The 20,655-nt window shown below is 37.5% G+C and overlaps 1 protein-coding gene across 1 annotated transcript in view; it reads right to left on the bottom strand.

Annotated features, from left to right (window-relative positions):
* PDGFC (platelet derived growth factor C) overlaps positions 1-20,655 on the bottom strand; it is a 117,817-nt gene that overhangs the window by 40,741 nt on the left and 56,421 nt on the right. Inside the window, exon 2 of the mRNA XM_084285429.1 lies at positions 7,867-8,062. Coding sequence (XP_084141555.1) covers positions 7,867-8,062 — 196 coding nt within the window. The remainder of the gene's footprint in view (positions 1-7,866; positions 8,063-20,655) is intronic.

Genomic DNA, 20,655 nt, shown 5'->3' with positions numbered 1-20,655 from the left:
GACCAAGGAGAAGCACGCTGGGAAGTGCAGGTGGCTGCACGGTGTGCCCCCATCCCACAGCTCGGGCGGCCATGCAGCGCTCCCAGCACTCACTTACTTCTATCTGTTCATGAGCACCAGGAAGGGAGCGAGGGAACTCCATCAACAGTAATTGTTCCCAGAGCACCCCAGACAGAAGCAAGACCCGGCAGTGCCACGCTCGTTTTCAAAGAAAATAACTTCAGCCCACGCCGTCAGAAACAGAGCCAACTACGGTAACGTGAAACAATTTTAGAAGCAATAAATTAGGATTAGGATCGTTTACAAAAATATTTTGATACTGTGGACACAGTTTACTTTATTCAAACAGTTTGCTTGAGATTGAGAGGACCAGGAAGGAATTTTAAGGAGCCTAAAATGTTTTCTAAGTCAATGAGTGTAGTCTCTGGTGTGAAAAAGGAGTAAGGGATTATGTCAACTGCCCACTCGTCAGCAATCACTCTCCTAACACTCAACTGGGCTGTGAAAATAGATTTTAAATTACTTGTGAAATAATAGCCATTATAGGGTCCTGTAGCAATGGCAGATTCTAAAAATGAACACTGGATTTACATTAACAGAGGAAAAATGTGGGTGGGCAAGAATGCCGTCACAGCCCCTAGGTTTGTGCAGCATGTGCTCCTGATCGTGGCATGCCAGATCCGCTGCCCTCCCATTCAGACCAGGGAAGCAACTTGTTCTAACTCCCTCTGTCTTCATGAGCTTTGATTTGCATAGAGAGTACTTAACCACTGCTGTGGAACGAAGTGTAATCTTTCAGAAACTTAAGAACTGTTTTTATAGAGCGGTCTCAGTTATAACTGTACTATACTTTGGTCTTCAAGTTTTTAATCTTCTTTTACTGTCTTTGATGTCTGCTTTGTTACATTTACATTGTTACATTTACATTGTTATCACACAAATGGTATCCAGCAACTTTTAATATGCAGTAGAGAACCTAAAAGAATGCTTATAATTAGAAGCTTTATAATTAGAAGCCAAGTTCAGATTACAAAATCTGGTATTATTTTTGTCTCGTGCCATGCGTTTAATCATGATTCTTTTTCCTTTCTATGAATCCATCTACTTTGAGTGTACTGCGGAGGTTCAGCAGGGCAGGAGCTTAGGAAAGGCTTCACTCAACCTTGACCAGTCCAGAGCTTCCACCAACTGCAGCCTCTGCTGGGCGTGGTACACACCTCTGCCAGCATCAACTACTGGCAGAAATTAAACGGCAAAACGGGACCAGCTGAAAGATGAGTTACTGTACAAGTGATCACTTAGTAATCAAAGAGACAATTTTACTGGAACCATGGGAAAGGCAAAAGAAAGTCCTTTCTAAAGTAAATAAATAACAGGAACCACAATTGTGTCCAATGAATGCAGAATAAGAAACATTTTTCCTTGTATTTAATTTCAGAAATGTGCCTAATCCAGACATACAGAAACAGATCCATTTACTTCTTTTTATGCAGAAAAACCCTCATTTTTTCTACAAAACATAAGAAAGCAGGATGCACAAGTGTATTGGATTCCTCTGCATTCATTAAATTGAAATTATATTGCTACAATTGAACTCATATGAAAGAAATAACCTCTGCAGTACTGATCTTCTTTCTTTTTATGTAAAAGAACAAGTTTTGGATAAACAAAGAACTCTGGCCCCAAATTAATTTAAGTTCTTAAAAACTTTGATTCCTACAGCCCATTCTCATCCTCCCTTTGAATCAATTCAGCATTTAAGCCTCTCTTGAAATGGTACCACTATTCAGTTGTCTTGCATCAACTGGAACAGGCGACTAAAAATCAACAACAAAAAATCAATCACCAGAGAAATTACTCCACCTTGACTGGAGTTTCATGGCATTTTCTACACACTGTTCCTAAAATGCCACCTTCCTGCCAGCTGTAAAACCTTTATGTTGCTACCAAGGACTTCAGCTTAAATCACTCGTTTCATAACATTTTTTTCCTATCAGTATTTCAATTAATCTAAGGCACTTGAATACTAAAACTCATCCTGGCCATTTAAATTATATAACCCTGTTTCAAACTTTGAATACAAATAATTAACAAGGAATTTACATGTTGGGGGGAAAGAAGGGTAAAAAGGAATTGTGTATTGAAGAATGACAGCTCATACGCTTTTTTTTAATATATATATAATTTCAGCTATTGATGGAATAGCTCCTATCCAAATAGATCTGAATGTAGAATACAGCTACAATGAATTTTAACTTTAAAATGATTTTACTTTTGCTGAGCTTGTTATATAGATAGTGATGAAGGAGACATTTAAGTATCACAGATAAGTACAGTCATCTAAGCAGAACCCTATGTCATCTATGTGCACAGAATATCATAAGGACTAGGTGGCTACAGTTGAACACATTGAAATTCCAATGCAACGGTGGTAAGAGCTTTAAGATCTTCACTGTAACACATCTGAAGCCTTAGAGATTCTAGGGGTACTCCTCACTGTTTTCTGAATTTTCAAATAGAGGTGGCAGCAGCAATCCCTCTAACCTTGAAATGATAAAAAAAAAAAAAAGATAAAAAAAAAAAGCCCAGCTACTTAGTGACATGGGTCACCATGAACATTGTCTGTACCCATTCCTCTTTAAATACGGTTATTTAAAGGTCTTTGTCCAGTTATTCAATGCCAACTTGAACTTTGTACCTACCAAAGGGATAACTTCACCCTCTGTAATCACAGTTTCTTGAAATAAAAATGTCTGACAGAAGCATTTAGGACTGTCAGACAGCAAGGACACGTCAAACGTTGAGAGGATGTATTTCATTTGGAATCTACGCTTGATAGTTTGTTCTTAGCACATACATGTACGTTAATACTGCCGCTACAATGTTCTCAAAGCAAAAACAAATAATATGAGGTTGGTTTTTGTTTGTTTTGTTTTCCCTGCTGCAGATCCCAGAAGAAAAAGATGCTGGATTTATTCTTTCATGCACATGCTGTTGATGCAGTTAGGTGGTTCCAAGACGTGGGCCAAACAGAAGTGAAGCATCAATCATCTTTTTTTACTGAATCACACTGGAGCTGAAGCTATGCATTTGTATTTTACTCTACAGGTTAGATGGAGAGATGATGTTGTAATCACAAGAAAGGAAGCTCCATGTGCTCTAAGTTACTTATTGGGTCTTATATTACATGGAAAGTTCCCTTTAGAAGATTATATAACAAAGTGTTTAGTCTTTTTATTGTGTTTACCATAACTCACCACTGCATAGTATGCATCTGACATAATTTATGTCAAAAAGACAGCTAAGCAAATGTTTTCCTTCTTCATAGCCACTGACTACGGATAATGTCTTTATGTTTCTTCTAAATACACTTGTTTCAGCCTTAGGCTGAGCCAAATCTTCAAAATTTTAACCCTTATCAACACTTTCCTAACACTACATTCAATAGGAACACACAGGATTGTTTAAGCAGTTTGGCTGATGGTTTCTACCAAAGACCTTTGATGTTCCCAGAATGGAAGGGAGTAGCTTGGGTGCAGTTCAGTCAAGCAGCTCTCAGAAACGTCATGGAAAAGAGAGGTAGTGAATTTATTGCACATGGCTCTGCATCTTAAAGCATCATCTTAAGTAACCTCAAAGGAAGAACATTCCTGGCTTTAAGAGTTAATTATTTAATTTCATGTGAAAGGAGTGCAAGAGCCACAGTACTACTCAAAGATTTTATACCATGTTACCACTGACAGCTTCCTTCGGTTTCCTAATTTTCTTCAGGCAAACGTTCAACATATTGCGCATTAACCAGAGAAGTTTGGGGGGTTCTTTCAAAACTTTTATAGTTCTGTAGGTGAAGCATTTACCTGCATCAACAAATTCACATTTGCAGCTGCCAAAAGCCTCAACCAACAAGAAAGAAAAGCCTACAGAACAGACTACAGTTCATATTTGGAGTTATTAGAGGACTGAAGAGACATGGAAATGAATATACCTATCCTAAAATGAAGATGATGTTCAGGTGACATTGAGTATTCAACAGTCTGTCAGTTCCACATTCCACTTGTATATTGTAATCCATATAATCTTATCTACAGTAATTGCACTTTGGATTTGAGACACATTTCTCTTTTATTAGATATAATAAAAGTCAAACAGACTGAAATCACCTGATAATTAGAAAGAACAGCTGCCGCCACCACCGAGATGAACAACTGTTCCCATTCTGTGCGCAGCAAGAGTGAGTTTGGTACACATTACTAATGTAGGCAGGATACTTTTTTTCTTTTCTTATTGCAGTTTTGTGATGTAACTCTGCGATGCACAACCTAGTCACAACATCAGACTGCCTGGTAAAGGCAAGCGTAGCATACAGTGATAAAAGCTTTGTGATAAATGCCTTTGTGTCAGGAAGGCACGGATATAGCTTTCCTCCATGAAGACCATGTATGTTCTCAGAGACAGAAATCAACAATTTCAGAAACAAGCAACAATTGAGCAAAAAATCAGTCCCTCCTGGTCAAGGAGAGTTACGGCACCTCCCTGATAATAGGAGCTGTCAGGCACAGAAGTCTAATGGCCTAATGATTAAAACAGCGTCGAGGGGCTAGCATCATGAAAATAATGAACTGTCACATCAGCAAAAGAAGAGTTGCTTTTCTTCACCAGAAAAGCCGGACATGCAGAATGTAAATCCAGTGTCCCTCTGCTAGCTAGAAATTCCCTTATGTAAGGAAAATTTACCAGCAGTTCTGTCATCTGAACAACACTCCCTGAAACAGCTAGGAGACTGCGTCCTTCTTTTGTATTTGTTTGGCTTGGTGGGGAATTGTCTGTTCATAACTTTTTTTTCAAATCAAAGCACACAAGGTGAAATCGAAGTGCACAAGACTGAATTGACTTTAATATTGCAGAGATGTATGTACCCATACCATCAACAAAATAACCTAAATCTATTCAGAAATAAATGCACGGATCTAGTTTCCACATAAAAAATTAAACATGGAGTAGAAAATAGCCATGCAGGATCACTCTGATCCAGGTTCAGGAAGCTACTTAAAGTGGAGGCTAAACTGGTACCTTCAAGGTATCTGCAAAGTGTTATGCTCGTTCTAGATGAAAAGACCTCACAGAATAGCTGAAGTGTTGGAACTGACTTTTGAGAAATCCAAATGCAGAGGCCACGCCAGTCAGATGTAGACTTCTAGCCACAGAAACAGACAAAAATTTTGCCAAAGCTTCAGGATGCATCCAGGACATTTCTTACCTGTCATTGTTTTCTCATTATAGAACAAGCAAAAGAAGTGTTTTATATGGCTAGATGGGCTTTTGTTTTACTTTTCCCCCTATGTATGAGCAATATTGGAACGACTGACATTTAAGAAGCTTTTAATTATCTTAAACAAAGATACTCCAGTGTATTCTCTCAGTGGTCAAATAAACTGACACTACAGAGCCCTACTACCTACAGAGAAGGCTTTTGCATTGCACAGAACATGCATCTTGAGAAGCAGGTGGAAGAACTGAGAATATGGGACAAGGACCACTGTAGGTGACGCATCAAGTCCTGTCATACACTTCAGAAGGGGGAGAAAGATAGCCTGTTACAAACTGCAGGATGTTGGAAAGAAAGCCTACCATCTCTGTGCTGCAGATTTTACCTGGTTTCAGTCATAGGCTAGAACTATAGGATCAGGCCACTGTAAGCTGTAGAGTTACACTCACAATAACACATTAAATGTCATGCTTTTTTTTTTTTTCTTTGTCACATAAACTTGGCTTTGGAGAAACTGTTGAGTACTCTGCAGAAACAATACTGATTTGTGCCTTTCAAGAAGGCAGAAACACAGTGGAGTCATAAATAGCATGGGATGCAGTTAAAAACCCTTAGCTTTTCCACAGAAAGTACTGGAAAGACATTAAAATAATTTTACTAAGCACTAGAACAGCTAAGAAATACAAGACATTACTTATAAAGAGATACTATTGTGATAATTTCATAACTACTGATAATGCAGTAACTTAATTGGCTTGTGTAAATTGTTTTACACAATTAAACTCTGCACTTCAGTTATTTCCTCCACTTGTCAATCTGCATCAAAAAAAGGTACACTTTCCCTTCCTTTAGTGAGATTGTTACTGAATTTAAACTGCAGGAACCCTATCTGTGCTTTCTCTTTTGGTTAAAAAAAAAACAAAATCTTTTTTCCCTCCCAGAGGGTCATATCTTCCAAGCCAAAAAGCACAGTATGTCCTCAAAAGTGCACATACCAGGATTTGCATGCATACAACTTCCTGGTATCCATACACATGTATGAGCATGATAAAATTACAAGTGAAGATTATGAGTGACTTATTACTGTTTTTCGATTTGAATAGTGCTTTTGTCACCTTGTTTACTTAAAATAAATGTACTCCCATTAAAATACTATTCAAGTTTAATATTTAAAATATTTTAACTTATCTCACTTTTTTCTTTGCAAGTGGATGAATGAGTCACCCAACCTGGATTTTCTTTCATTTGCTACTTCACTCTGCCATATGCAAAGAAAAGAAAAAGCTACGTTTTCATTAAAAAAAAAAAAAAGTTGTGCAAAGGGAGTGCACTCATCTGAGCAAAGGTCTGCTTATAGTTCTTAGTATTTTATATTTGACATGGCCTTGACAATTATTCCCTTTATTATTATGAAGATGATATCTGTCCATCTGTTGTGAACCTCAGCTTCCACATTAAAGCTAAGCGCAAAAGTAACCTCTAAGAAATTCAAATTTGTAATCAAACATTGATATGAGATATAAAAACAAGTGAAGACCAATTAATTAGAAAAACTGAAAGTAACCATCAAATAAGCATCCAAAAAGGAAAAAAAAAAATTAAATTAAATTAAATTAAATTAAAAAACAGAACTATTTGGAAAAGAAGGTCTTGTGTGAAATACCTCCCCAGGAACACATCAAAGCAGGATATACCAAATGACATGTTTTATCTGTTCATTTACTGAAAGGAGTTCAGACAATACACCATTATTCATATGTTCATTTTTTTTACGATCTGTTATTTCTATGGCCGATAGATATGGAATAAAAGAGATTAGGATCTCTCCTCTTTCACCCACCCACAGGAAGCTCATACAACATCTGCCCCTGTTGTCACAAAATACCCACAACATGATCAATCAGACAGCTTGGCTGAGAACTACATCCATCCATGTGCGTAGTGTTCTGGTTGTTTCTCTCCCAAGCTAAGCAGCCTTCAAATACTAATGACTGGAAGGAAATATAGATTCAACAGAAACCTGTGCTAGTCATTTAGCGGACAGAATACTTACTGAAGTCACGAAAAAAACAATACCGTTGGAGAATATCAAACAATGAATTACTTTAAGTGCTGTTTTTCATAGAAAATTGAGAACTTGACCATTAAAGGCCATTAAAGTATTGTCTGGTAGTTTTGTTTGAACAGGGATGCTGTACCTTGCATCTTGACCTGAATTACACATCATGTAACGTGCTTATCTATTTTTTCCTCTGTAAAATTAGATACTCGTTCCTCTAACATTGATAGTAGTATTTTCCCAAATGTCAAAACCTTCAGCTTAGACATAACAATATTAATCATTCCACATTTCTGTATCCTTGTGTATCTGGGGCGCTGATATTGAATGCAGATGGAGAATGGGGGGCCTCCAAAGCTTTCAAGCATAAAATGACTTTCTAGCACTGCAAATAAAATCAGAAGCTAATAGCTTAAGAGATGCATTTTTATAAATATATTGACATGCAGGTGTCATTTTTGCAAAAGCTGAGAAATACTCTTGTTCCATCCCCCACACCTTCCTTCAGATATTGCACAAGTTTAAGCAAAAGTAAACTTACTTGCAGATGTCATCTTCTGGGTCCTCAAGCCCAAATCTTTCGTCAAAAGTAAGCTGTATCCATACATTTTCATCTACTGCTACTAATCTCCACACTAGTACAGTGTTGCGCGGGTATGTATGTGGAAACTTGGGGCTGTGAATACTTCCATTAGTAGTCACAGTAATTATCTTCTCATGCTGAGGATCCTGCACTCCTACAATAAAGAGAGAAAACATGCATCAATATTACATTTCTTCTCCTTTTCCTAAAGTGTCTCTATAGCATGCACAGAAAAAGGCCTTCTGTTTTGTTCGCTTCTTCAAAGGAATTCCTGCATGGAAAAATATATATAGTAAAAACAGACAAAGAGATAAATAACATTTTGCTGGCAAAAAGTTATTCAAGCCCAAGCCTCAGCTGATGTTCAGAAAGCAGAACGCTAGTTCAAGTGGAGGTAAGAGAAATGTGTCTGTATATTTCCTTAGACTGCCAAGACTTGAACCCAAGACAAGAGTCCCACAGAAACCCAGCAACCCAAGGGACTACAGCACACAGGCTGCCAATGGCTTCAGTCCTTTGTTACTGGAAACTGCGGAGATCACACAAGGTACAGGGAGAGGTCTGCTCACACCTTACAACTGCCACAGAAGGACTGGTTTCAATTTGTCTCTTGTGAGTGGAGACTTATATTTGTTGGGTCTGGTGATAAGGATTTTGATGGCAGCCTCCCTGCTGAGGGCTACATCAGAACAGTTACCCTGACACAGGAACAAAGCTGGGACATGCTATGAGAAAGCCACCAAGTATATGAAATTAGACATTTACTGACAAGCCCCAATAGAGGGCATTCCTCAAAATTCTTCAGTATTGTTAGACTACAAAACACATGTAAAATTAAATGCCTTATGTGGCAGCAAATAAATTCAAAAGAAATAAGCCAACTACTTTTGATTTTAAAGCACACAGAAACTATGAAACTACTTAATAAAAAAAAAAAAAAACAAAAACAACTCTTCAGGTGATGAATTCACAACTGCGAGTGGTTACCAAACAGAAAGGACTCCTTTGGTCAGCAGTAGCAGGGACTATCAGGGACACACAACAGCTCTCTTCACAATACCTCAAACAACCTCATTCCCAAGTGCCCAACATTCCCAGGAATTCATACTCAGCAGCTGGAATCAGCTTATAGGGGGGATTTAACTGCAAACAGCAGGCACTGACCTAATCTGCATACCTTTCAACATCATGACATGCAATGACAAGATCCCTAATTGACAAAATTTAATTCCATAAGCACATCAAAGTATATAAAAAAAAGCTATAACACAAAGCTTCTACTGTATTTAACATTCGCTTAAAATCTGGGTACAGGCAGGTTTGACATTGCAGGCAGTAAATCATAGGAATCATCAGTTACCTAATTAATTTATTAACTACATATGCTTGTAGTTTTATACTGGAAAATAATTCACATTCTTTTTGACAATTTGTTTCACTCTGCAGTTAGTTACTTCATTTTCATTTCTTTTATAAGCAGCATTACGATGAAGACACATTTAGAGCTATGTAAGATGTCTATGCTTCAGTCTACAATGAAAACATACACTGCAATTGTTCCTTATTATAACTACATGTGAAGGCTGACAACTAAATGAATGTACTGCAAGAAAAGAAGGCCACAGAAACAGCATTGCAATTTTAAAAGAATTAATCTATACTTAAATGTAATTTAAAGTCTGTCAGACTTTTGCCTTCTATTCTGATGGACTCGTGCTTTCTACTTGTGGTATGAAAATGGAAATTTTTCTTTTAAGTGGAATTGCTGCTTATATAAGCTTGATGGAGTGTGGTTTTGCCAGTATCCACACACAGAACTGACAGTACAGTCTTGTGTACACATAAGGGAGGACAGCACGCAGTAATAAGAAAGAAGCACAAACAAAGGAGGCATGAGAGACAAGGTTCCTAATTTAGACACTTCCCTGGGTTTTTGTTAGCTGAGTCACAAGCATTTTTTCTCCAACGTATAGCATGTCAGCTGAGAGCTCCACATTAAACACAGCAGCCAACAATAATAAGTGACTTTCCCAGAGATTGGTACACCAGAGTGTTATTTCCAAAGTATGCAGAGGAACACCATCTCACTGATGACACTATATTCAGTGGTTCTTTTTGTCTTTAAAAGCACACGCGGGATTACAAATCACGTTGTATCTCACAACATAGCAAGCGTTTCATTTGCTATCATCGATACAATGATAACCACAGCACTGCAAGTAGTCCAGGCATATCAAATGAGAAGTCACTAAAAAGGCCAAAAGAACAAAAAGGCATATTGCAATTTAGTGAACAGGACTTGCCTTCAACTCCTTCATTTGTGAAGGAAAAATGTGTTTTACATACAACGTTGTTCCACAAAAACATCACATTCTCACACACATCACTTGCTCCATTTCAAATATTTGCTCTCGCACAGTGGAATTTCTTCTCTTACAAAAGAATTATTTTGTATGACTACAAAGGCAAGTAATTGCTGTCACTGGAGATTTAAGCTTGCTATTTGTCTTCAGATAAGCTGCAATATTCCTTTTTATCCATTCTACGTAAACAAATTGTGCCACCATACCATAAAAAGCTAGACTTCTCCTTCTGAGTTCATGCATGTTCTGAAAATTTCTTTTGAGTAAATTGTCTAAAGAGCACGGCCACCTGAACTTGGCTAAGTTGACACTATAGTGCCTATTTTTATGTGTGCGCGTGTGTGGAATGGCTTTACAATTATTGCCTTTATTTTTAGGGATAAATCAATCCACCTTACTCTTAAAAAGGAATAACAAATTCAGCCAGATTTACAGCAATCGTCTGTGTAACTCCAAAGATACATGTATCAGTCCCTGCTGCCATGACCTGTCTGCCTTTCTGTTTAGCAATCTCCACCCCCAAAAAGAAAAAAAACATTTATATGATTGCACAGACAGCACTGATCAACTCAGAAGCATCTGACTGGGTGAGACTAAGGCAGGAGAGGCACCATCCCAGCTTGGGGGCAGCACTACAACTTGAGCGCAACAAGACAGACAGTGGCTTCAGTGAGAAGCTTCTTTGAGAGATGGGCAACAGAGATCACTTGCAGCAAAAGGTTCTGGAAACGGGGCACACCGGGTGGGGAACAAACCCCTAAGCCAGCCCTGGGATATGACACGGTTACAGTTATTAGGGAAGGACAGCACACACTTCACAGAGCCTGAAGCTGAAGAATGAGTCGCTGCAGTTGTCTTTGATGTGATGCAAGATGCTATCACCAGATTTATATATCTATCAATGTAGAGAGCCTGTCCCTGAAAATTACAAGATTCCAGGCATTCTGAATGCACGACAGTGCATTACCCTTTCACTGCAATGGTAACAGATGAAAAACCACGGTATCACCAAGCAGATCAGCAGATGCCACTGTAAACTGAAATTAAACCCACCGACGAGACAAGCTCATTCCTGCCTACTTCAAAGTAGGCCTCTTTCCCCATGGGCACAATACATTTCACAAAGATCAGCGCTGACACTTCTTAAATATAGCAAATACCTCTTCTCAGTACGTTATAATCACTACATCTTAGCGAGGGTCACAGGTAAAACTTGGACAAACCGAGTGCAGCTCTGGAGACTGAAGAGGAGCACCAAGGAAGGAGCAGAGAAACGGCCTTGGCCTTGGGTGCTGCCGTGCTGAGGGCAGGTTTGCTGCTGAGGTGGGCAGTACTGATAACAGCAATTTCCAAAGCTTTCTGCCAAACCTCCACTAAGTTCAGAAAGCAACTTTTCTGTAAATAGGACAAGTCCTGCTAATCACAGATTATTAGTAGATATTTCATTGATTTTATTCAGTAGCCCTTAATTAAGAATAGCAGCTTTTAGGCCTTCAGAAATCACCTTAGACCATATATGACTATCAATGCTTGAAAAACAATGTCAAATTCAAAGAAAATTCTCAACTCTAAATATTTATGGATTAAGATTAGAGCTTTTTCTGCTATACAGTAATGTTGTAGTATGTGAGAGTCCTCTGACTCAAAACTCAGTAACAAAAGATGACAATAACTATTTGTTCATTACCACAGAACTTCAAAAAGGATGCATTTTTATTATTTGAAAGGATTTCCTGCAACAATCCCATAACTTTTTTTTTTTTTTTAACACCATATTATGTACAGAAACAGACTTTGTAGAAGAAATCCTTTGAAATGTAACATAACATGCTCTTTTTTCCTTTTTAGCAAACTTTGAAAAAGCAGCAAGCCTACTTTCAAAAGTAATAAGGAAGGGAATACAGGAATACCTCTTTCTATCCTCTGTCTCAGGTTCAGTTGCCTCCAGGCATTTCATAGCTATTATCTGAATGTAGTAGTTGAAATGAAATTTAACTCTTTTGTCAGGTACAAAGGAAAAACTGGAAGATGATCTGTTACTGGCAGAAAATCGAAGACAAATACCTCAGTTCAATATTGTTCAATGTGTAAGATAGGTATCAAGCTAAAAGCACCCAAAATCATAAGGATGCTGCTTGGAAAGGAGCTGTGGAGACCTCCAGTCCAAGCTCCTGGCTGGGTTACAACTGCTCACACAACAGCGGGTCACTCCACTGAGGCATTTCCTGGCCAACACCCAAAAACTTACATAGATGGGAACTCCACAGTTCCTTTGGATAACCTGCTCCAGTGCCATACTATCTTCCAGGGTAAGATGTTTTCCTAATGTCCAATCTGAACCTCTCAACTTGCAATTTCGAGTTGTGTTTCTCTTGGAGGAGGAGGTTGTTTTGTTTTTATGTGCACTGTGGCCCGCAAGAAGAGTTTAACTTGGTCATGGCTTGTAACTGCTCTTCAGGCAACTGTAGGCCTGCTATCAGACTGCCACTAAGTCTTTTCTTCCCCACCTAAACAAGCCCAGCTTCTTCACCCTCCTCCACTTGCTGCCAGCCACCATTAGTCCTGGGCCTTAGAGCCTGGCAGCCCAGCTGGTTTTCAGGCTACCCAGCAAGCAGTCAGCTCTTCCAAACCAGAATGCCTCAAGTACCACAAGAAATGCTTTTGAAGCACATAGGGTTTGTTTTCATTATCACCTTTTCAAGTAGTGAGCAAAGAAAACTTCACACAGGCTTGCTGTATCTACTAAGATAGCTTTCTTAAGTAGTATGGTTTGTGGCTTCTCTGGGTTAAATCTCCAAGACACATCAAGCCTTTGGTGGAGTTTCCATTCTGAGTTGTTTCGATGCTTTGATATAGCAACTATTTGAAATGCTGATGTGATTCTACAGCTATTACTAAAAAGAAACCACAGAGAGAAGTGTACAAACCTGTAACACAATATACACGTATGAGCTGTCAACTGTCACTTGATAAATTCACCTTCTGACTAGAAATCTGCTAATTTAAACAAGTACTTGCCACCAAAACTAAGCAAACATAACAAATACAAACTTACAAAGTACTATATGGATTTAAAGTAACGAATCAGAGACATGCAGGAGAAATATTACATCTTGTTCAGATTATTCCTCCCTCTAACACACTTACACATATGAAAAAGCATGTAAAAAAACTCAGCTCACACATCTCGAGATGAATACAGAATTGTATTTGTTTTTACTATCACTTTTTAATCCTACAATTTATCCTATTTCTTCTTTCCTTCAGTTATCATTTTGAGTTCAGACTTTTAGTGTTACCTGAGGCACTGAATAACATATGATTTATCTGCTGGCTAGTCCTTCTCCTGCAGCTAGGACATTATGTGAAGAGGTACACACAGACAAGACGAGCAGAGAAGAACAGCAGAACTGATCTTCAGGAAGCCAGGGTTTTGGAAGCTGACCAATGAAGAAAGGACAAAAGGAAGGATAAGAAAGCGAGGGGGGCAGACATCACTGGAGAGCCAAGCATGGAACTGTAGTAACAGATGTAATGAAGTTTCCAAACAGCTGCATGACTTAATGTCTTGCAGAAGATAATCATGACTAGTCATACACTAACAAACCTTCTTTGATTCCAAATTGCATCAAGAAACAAAAATGAGTTTATACTTTATTTTACAAGTTTATACTTTATAACCTTCAAGTATTCTGTCAGCCCTTTGCCTAGTGCTCTGGCTTCCGCTCAGAGATGAGGATGGCAATTAAACAGTTTTTTGTGTGTGTTTTTTTGTTTGGTTGGTTGCTTTTTGTTTGTTTTCTTCGTCCTGTGCATGGCAAATCTTTTCAAAAATAAAAGAAACCTCTATTAAGATCTTTTTTCAGACCAATCACTCTTGGAAGGCAATCTTGGTTCTGAAATTCTCAATACCTTTTAAAACTAGATAAATACTGTATTTTAGCCAAGATAAAGAATTCCTTTTGCTAAATGTTAGATGAGGTAACTTTCTGGTGTTATCACATGCTCTAAGATCTAATTACTCTGGAGTGTTTCAATAAGCACTTTTTCCAACGTCCACAGGTAAAGTCTTGGCTTCACTGGAATCAATATTCAAGCTGGCTTGAATATGAAAGGCATTCCATCTCTATTAAATACCTAATGCTGTTGGAATAATTACTTTATAATAGACTGATAATAATATCATCTGCTTTCTTCAGTCATGGGCCAACAATTATCCTGAAATAAATATGAATATGCAAAATACCAACAATCCTCTAACAAATAGGATTCCAGTCAAGGACTGCGCCCTAGTGCCATCCTCTTCCATTAAACTACAGAGATGCTACTTTGAGTGACCCAAATCTTCTCAGACAGATAAAGCTGTAATTAAGGACAGAAAATTCTGCACTCTTTCCTCAACCCAAAACCCTTTAGATAGCTAGTGAATTAAACCAGAATCATGATTTCTGCTGGAGATGGGAATGAAGAAGAAAGTATTTCTAACACGAAGTTTAATGAGGACTACACTACAGCTGATTCCAGAAAGAGCACAATTATTCATGGGTGCACTGTTATTCCAAAATGCACACTACAACTGTCCACTCTAAGATCAAAAAAGGTATTGATAATTGTAAGAATGTACATATTTAAAAGACTACAGACTGGGTATAAAAGAGTCCACTTGACAAATGAAGATGGAATAAAACATTAAGAAGTGACCAATTCCACATCTGTAATTTTTAAGCAAAAAGAAAGCACATTAGACTATCATTAGAAGCACAAACTTCAGCAGTATCTTTATGCTGTTTCTTCTGAAGATTATTTCATTGGTCTATATGGTTTAGATAACAGCTAGGCATGTAACTCATCTATATGTCACTACTGTATTAGATTCAGTGGAAGAATTATTCAAAGTTCATCAGTCAAGGTGAATGAGATAGAAATAAAAGTACTCGTATGCACAGCAGAAGAACAGCTGTTTATATCCTTATTTTTCTTTTCTTTAAATGCTTTGCAATTCATTTGTATTGTTGTGATGACAAAAAAAAAAAAAGCCATAATGATCTGTAACTACTCTTTTATTTATTTTTTATTCCTAGAAGAGGAGGGGGGTAAGAAGGGGAGGGAAAGGAGGAAAAAAAAAAAGGGGGGGGGGGGAAGAGGAAAAAACACCATTCTGAGTGAGTCACTCTCTTTATCCTCTCAAGGACTAGCAGATAGTAAACAGCTTCATGATCAAGTGTCAAGGGCAGACAGCAGATACAATCAACCTAAATACCTGACCTTCATCCATCAACAGTGTGAGGTCATCACCACTTCCTCATCTTCCCACAACAAAACCTCTTCCACTTCCTGAATTTCTTATAACAAAACCTTTATTAACATTAGTCTTTTCTTCTATATTCCAGAGAATCAATCAATGCGCTACATAATATTTTAGATGTTTTCAAAATCAGTTTCAAAATTTTCTCTTTCACTGACAAATAGGGAAGTTTTACATATTCTGCACTTCAATCCCTCTATATAAAATGACATGAACTGATGCTGAAAGCTGTCAGACAAAGTTGAAACAAAGCCTAACAGTATATATTTTCCAGGTATCTTGTGAAAATCAAAACAGCAAGAGTTTCAGTATTTTTTAATAATAAGCAGGTAAAATGAGTAGTCTTTGATGATAATGGAGCTCAGAAAGGGAGGAACTTCTGAAAGCTACATACCCAAGTGTTAACAAACACTAACAGTCTGGGACAGGGGGAATTGTGAGTCTCCTTGAAAAAGTATAACTTACTATACATGTACATGGAAAACGTTTTCAATAACAGAAAATTCTGTAAAGGTTAATGCTGAAAGAGAGCAGAAAGCAAGAACAAACAGTAAACTAGTAAAGAGTTGTCCAGCTGTATATACTTACACCTACTAAGAGATAACAAAGTTATTTATTTACTCTAAAGGAAAAAAAAATCTTAAATGTTTGGGAAATTTGTGTGGAAAAGCTAGTGAATATTTTTGAATATGAAATCTTTCCAATAGTTCTGCTACTCAAAACAGTTACCTTTTTCAAAGCTTTGCTAAATCAGTTTCCGGTAGGAAAAAAAGCAAACTAAATTCTTAATTAAACACAATCAAAACAACAAAAATAAATACTAAAATGGTACCTATGGCAACAACAGAGGCTCAAGTGAATGTGAACAACATCATATATAAATGTTCAGACCTGGCATTTTGAATTTGTTTTCAATTTTATTAAGACAGAACTTAAAAACTACACCCAAAATAAGCTTTGTTAGTACTGGAGACCACACACATGCACACACACGGTATCAGTCTGTCTTGAAAAACTGTACAGTCTGAGCAAGGTAGAAACAAGGGAACAAGCAGCATTGCTAGATTGTGCATGGCACAGGAAAGGTTACAAGTCCAAAAAGATAACTTCAACAAAACCACTAAATGAATCTGGATCTCTTTTAATCTCAGTTAGAAGCATTAGTTTCAATGCCAGCTCTTAAAACCTTGTATCTCATTTTCTGGTACTAGATATGGCTGCCAGTATGCTTTTAAATTCATGTGATTCATGTCCTTTACAAAAAATTCCTCAATCTGACCCAGTTGAATCTTGATCTCAAGTCAGACTTTGTTGAAAAGCAAGGCTTAATTTTATTATGCCCTTTTTCTTTATGGTTCCTTCAGTTTATATTGTGCAGCACTTGTTAAGAGCAGATACTAGTAAACATTTGGGAAAAAGATTATCCATGGTCCATGTGGAATTCAGCCTGAATAAATAGACTCCATGGATATGGTATGTGTTAACTAGCTACATCTCATTTTAGCTTTTATTCAGAGTGAAAAAATATAAACCTGTCTTTAACAGGTTTCAGGAGGTAAAAAAATCAAAAAAAAAAAATCCCTAATGTTCAGAAATACCAGTCCTGAAGTGTATTGCTTTGCTTTTTCCATTATTTTGGTATTTGCGTGGATTTTGCTTTTAATTCTTCCACAGTACAGCACTATAATGATAGTGATTCAAGTATTTATAAAGATCACCAATCATATTTCAAGTTCTGAAAATAAACTGTTCTTCAAAAAACTGTTCTCAGAAATACTACTGCTCAACTAGAGGAAAATATAACTCTCAAGGATGGTAAACATTTTTAGTCAGAAAATTACAGTGATGAAATTCTGTAAGAGGAGACAAAAGAAAACCAAAGATCTAAGGGGTTTTTGTACACTGCAATTGAAATGTGACTACAGCACATCAAGAGCTAGATCTAACTATATAGCAAGACTAACCAACTATAAGTGAATCCAATATGACATTCAGTTCACTGTTAGAAACGCAGAGGGTCCTAAGCAAACTTATCAAGTTTGTGCCAAACTTTTTGTACAGAAATAACATTGCTACTGGAAACTCTACAAGCCAGATTAAAGCTGCCCGAGGCTCGCGCTGTATGTACAGAAAACGTACCTCTGGCATATCTCTATGTCAGAAAGGCAAGAAACAAAGAAAGTACTATAACAAATTTATTTGGGATCTAGTTAGGTTATTTTCGGAACTGGACTACACCATAGTCTCAGCTACAGAGATACAAACCATTCCATCTTTAATATCTATTACAGTAAAAAATATTTTAGCCGTTACTAACCTGCTAAAACAAAACTTTTGGAAGACCATAATGCCTTCATCTCATTACAATTTGATTCCTACGAGATGATTTGGAAGAAAGTAGTTATGCAATATAAGTACCGATCTACAGGAATGTCTATAGTGCAACTGTTACTGAACTGGAAGAAATTTAAGCAGAAAGAACCCAGCTTCAGTGAGCATGACCATAAAGGTGTCCGAGAGCAGCCACAAAGACCGGTATCTCATGGCATGGGTAAAGCAGTAGACTTTTAAGCAAAATCACTTCCAAATGACTCTTTTGCTAATCTAGTATAGCAGGTGTTCTCGAGGAGGACTAACAGCAGGGTGCCAAGGACCATCGCAGTCGCAACTTATTTCCCTAAGAAGATTATACGCCCTGCTGTATGAAAATCAACGGTATACTAAATCAGGCTTCAGTCCCCAGAGTGACCACAGTTCAACATATTTCACATTTAACTTATTTATTGACATACAATTTGTTATTTCCCATTTCCCAGAAGCTCAAATATTTATCACTGGATCATCTAACATTACTTTCTGCCTACTTTTAATATCCGAAATCTTCCAGAATGCTTACATGGAATAATCTGAAAAAGCTGCACAATTGTAAAAATGAAAAGTGAGACTTGGAACTCTCAAATCACTCCAATATCCCTAGTTCAGGATAACTTTCCAATTTGTAAGCCTTTTTAAAACTACACAAGGGAACTATTTTGTTCCCAATAAGGGTCTTGGCAATGCTGTACAGAGATCACCTCTTTTAATGTAATTTGATCGTCCACAGCATCATATCAAAAGCTACTGTTCAGTTTGAAACCCAGTGCAACCTCCAAGTATGCCGCTTTCCACAAGAGTCTTTCAGCTTCAGTACTGCTTGGAATCATATCTAAGCAATCTATGGATATTCAGTCAGATGTGTCACTTTATATTTTTTCTTACGATCATGCTAAAACATCTGTAAAAGTTTTCAGCATTCTTAAACTTCTTCGGAAAACGCACATGGGTATGGTGGGGATGAGGGCTGGGGAAATCAAGGGTTAAAATGCATTTTACCTAATTCCCCTGCAATTCTAGAGAAAAAGCAAAGGGTATAAAATGAAAACAGACCCCTTGTCTTAGTGGTATGGCTTCATGACTGGCTTGAGTGGCCTAAGGGAACATGTCCACCAATAAATAAGAGATGCTTCTCTGATTACTTATATTAGGTCAGCTGTGTATTAGGTCAAGATATTTGATGAAAAACATTTCACAGTCCCTTCACATGCTTTTCAAATTGGGTTTTGGATGCCTAGTATGGTTAAGTCAATATCCTTGCTTGAACTCCTTAAGGTTGAAGGTGGAACTATTAATTTCACAGGCATAGAGCTGCATTTGTTAACTGTATTTTGAACAAGTTGAATCCAAAGTTCACATCATATTGCATGCATCTCAAGCTAAGGAGGAAATTAAATCCCAGGACTCTATTTCTTAAAACAAGTAAAAGTGATTTTGCCCACGCACACTATAAAGTGACTTAAGTTTCAAACCCCATGCTGTAATTATAAGAGAACTGTGTACTTTAAGATAGAAGAAAGCTGTTATAATTTCAATGGATTGAAATTGTGCCTTATAGAAAGGCACTGCATTTCTCCAGTGCATAGCAGCAGGTTGCCATGCAGAAGAGAACAGCTTTTATAATCACTGATTAATCACAGAATTTCTTGGTTGGAAGAGACCTCAAGATCGAGTCCAACCTCTGACCTAACGCTAACAGTCCTCCACTGAACCATATCCCTAAGCTCTACATCTAAATGTTTTTTAAAGACCTCCAGGGATGGTGACTCCACCACTTCCCTGGGCAGCCCATTCCAATGCCTAACAACCCTTTCAGTAAAGAAGTTCTTCCTAACATCCAACCTAAAACTCCCCAAGCAAATAAATAACATCTTGATGCACACTTCATTTATAACGTTATGCCCGAGAATTCTAATGTGTTCCCAACACAAGGTGTTTATCAATGATGCAAGTAGATGAAGCTGGTGATTCAATTGCAAAACAAGATAGGAACATCAAGCCCTCAAGCTTATGCTCTCACGTAAATTAGAACAAGCAAAACAATATATACAAAGTCTAACCCAGCACCAAAATTAATGGGCTGTTTGAATTGTTCGGTGATAAACAGTCTACAATAGCTAAGTGTGCAGATCTGAAGCACACGATGGCTGAAGAAAAAATATTTTTCATATCTAAAAAGTTCACCTCTGCAGAATTTCAGCAATACCGACATCTACAAGCTTTGATGTTCTCTAATTTTGCTTACTTAGCCTACCATAGCACTGCGTAAAGTATTATATATACACACAATGTTTAAGATGAATCTGAAATTTGTTAATTCAACATTTATTGAAATTTCCAGCCAAGTCAATCTTTTCTCCTTATTCCTAAAACACATTAGCTGAAGTCTATTTTATGAAAATCTTGCACAATAAAAAGAGTCCAAAGTGCTATAGCAGCTGTTTGAAACTGAAGGCTTTAAGCTAAGATTTTAATATGCCACAGGTAAAGTATTATCTGCACATCAAAGCCTCACTGCTGTAAAGAAATATGAAGTGCTGGATGCCAAATGTTGACTGTCTCCACTCTGAAACTGAATGAGAGCAAAGATTGCTGAGTGGCAAAAAAACTCAACTGAGAACCTGGCTTTTAAAACATAATATATAGATTACTAACACTTTAGAAGTATTTCAAATAACTAAGTATGGTGAAGAGTCTTGGCCTGCT

The sequence above is a fragment of the Netta rufina genome (genome assembly GCF_964035555.1).
Source record: "Netta rufina genome assembly, chromosome: 4".
Classification (NCBI taxonomy): domain Eukaryota; kingdom Metazoa; phylum Chordata; class Aves; order Anseriformes; family Anatidae; genus Netta; species Netta rufina.
The sequence above is the reverse complement of the archived record's forward strand: the minus strand, read 5'-3'. Positions and strand labels throughout refer to the sequence as shown.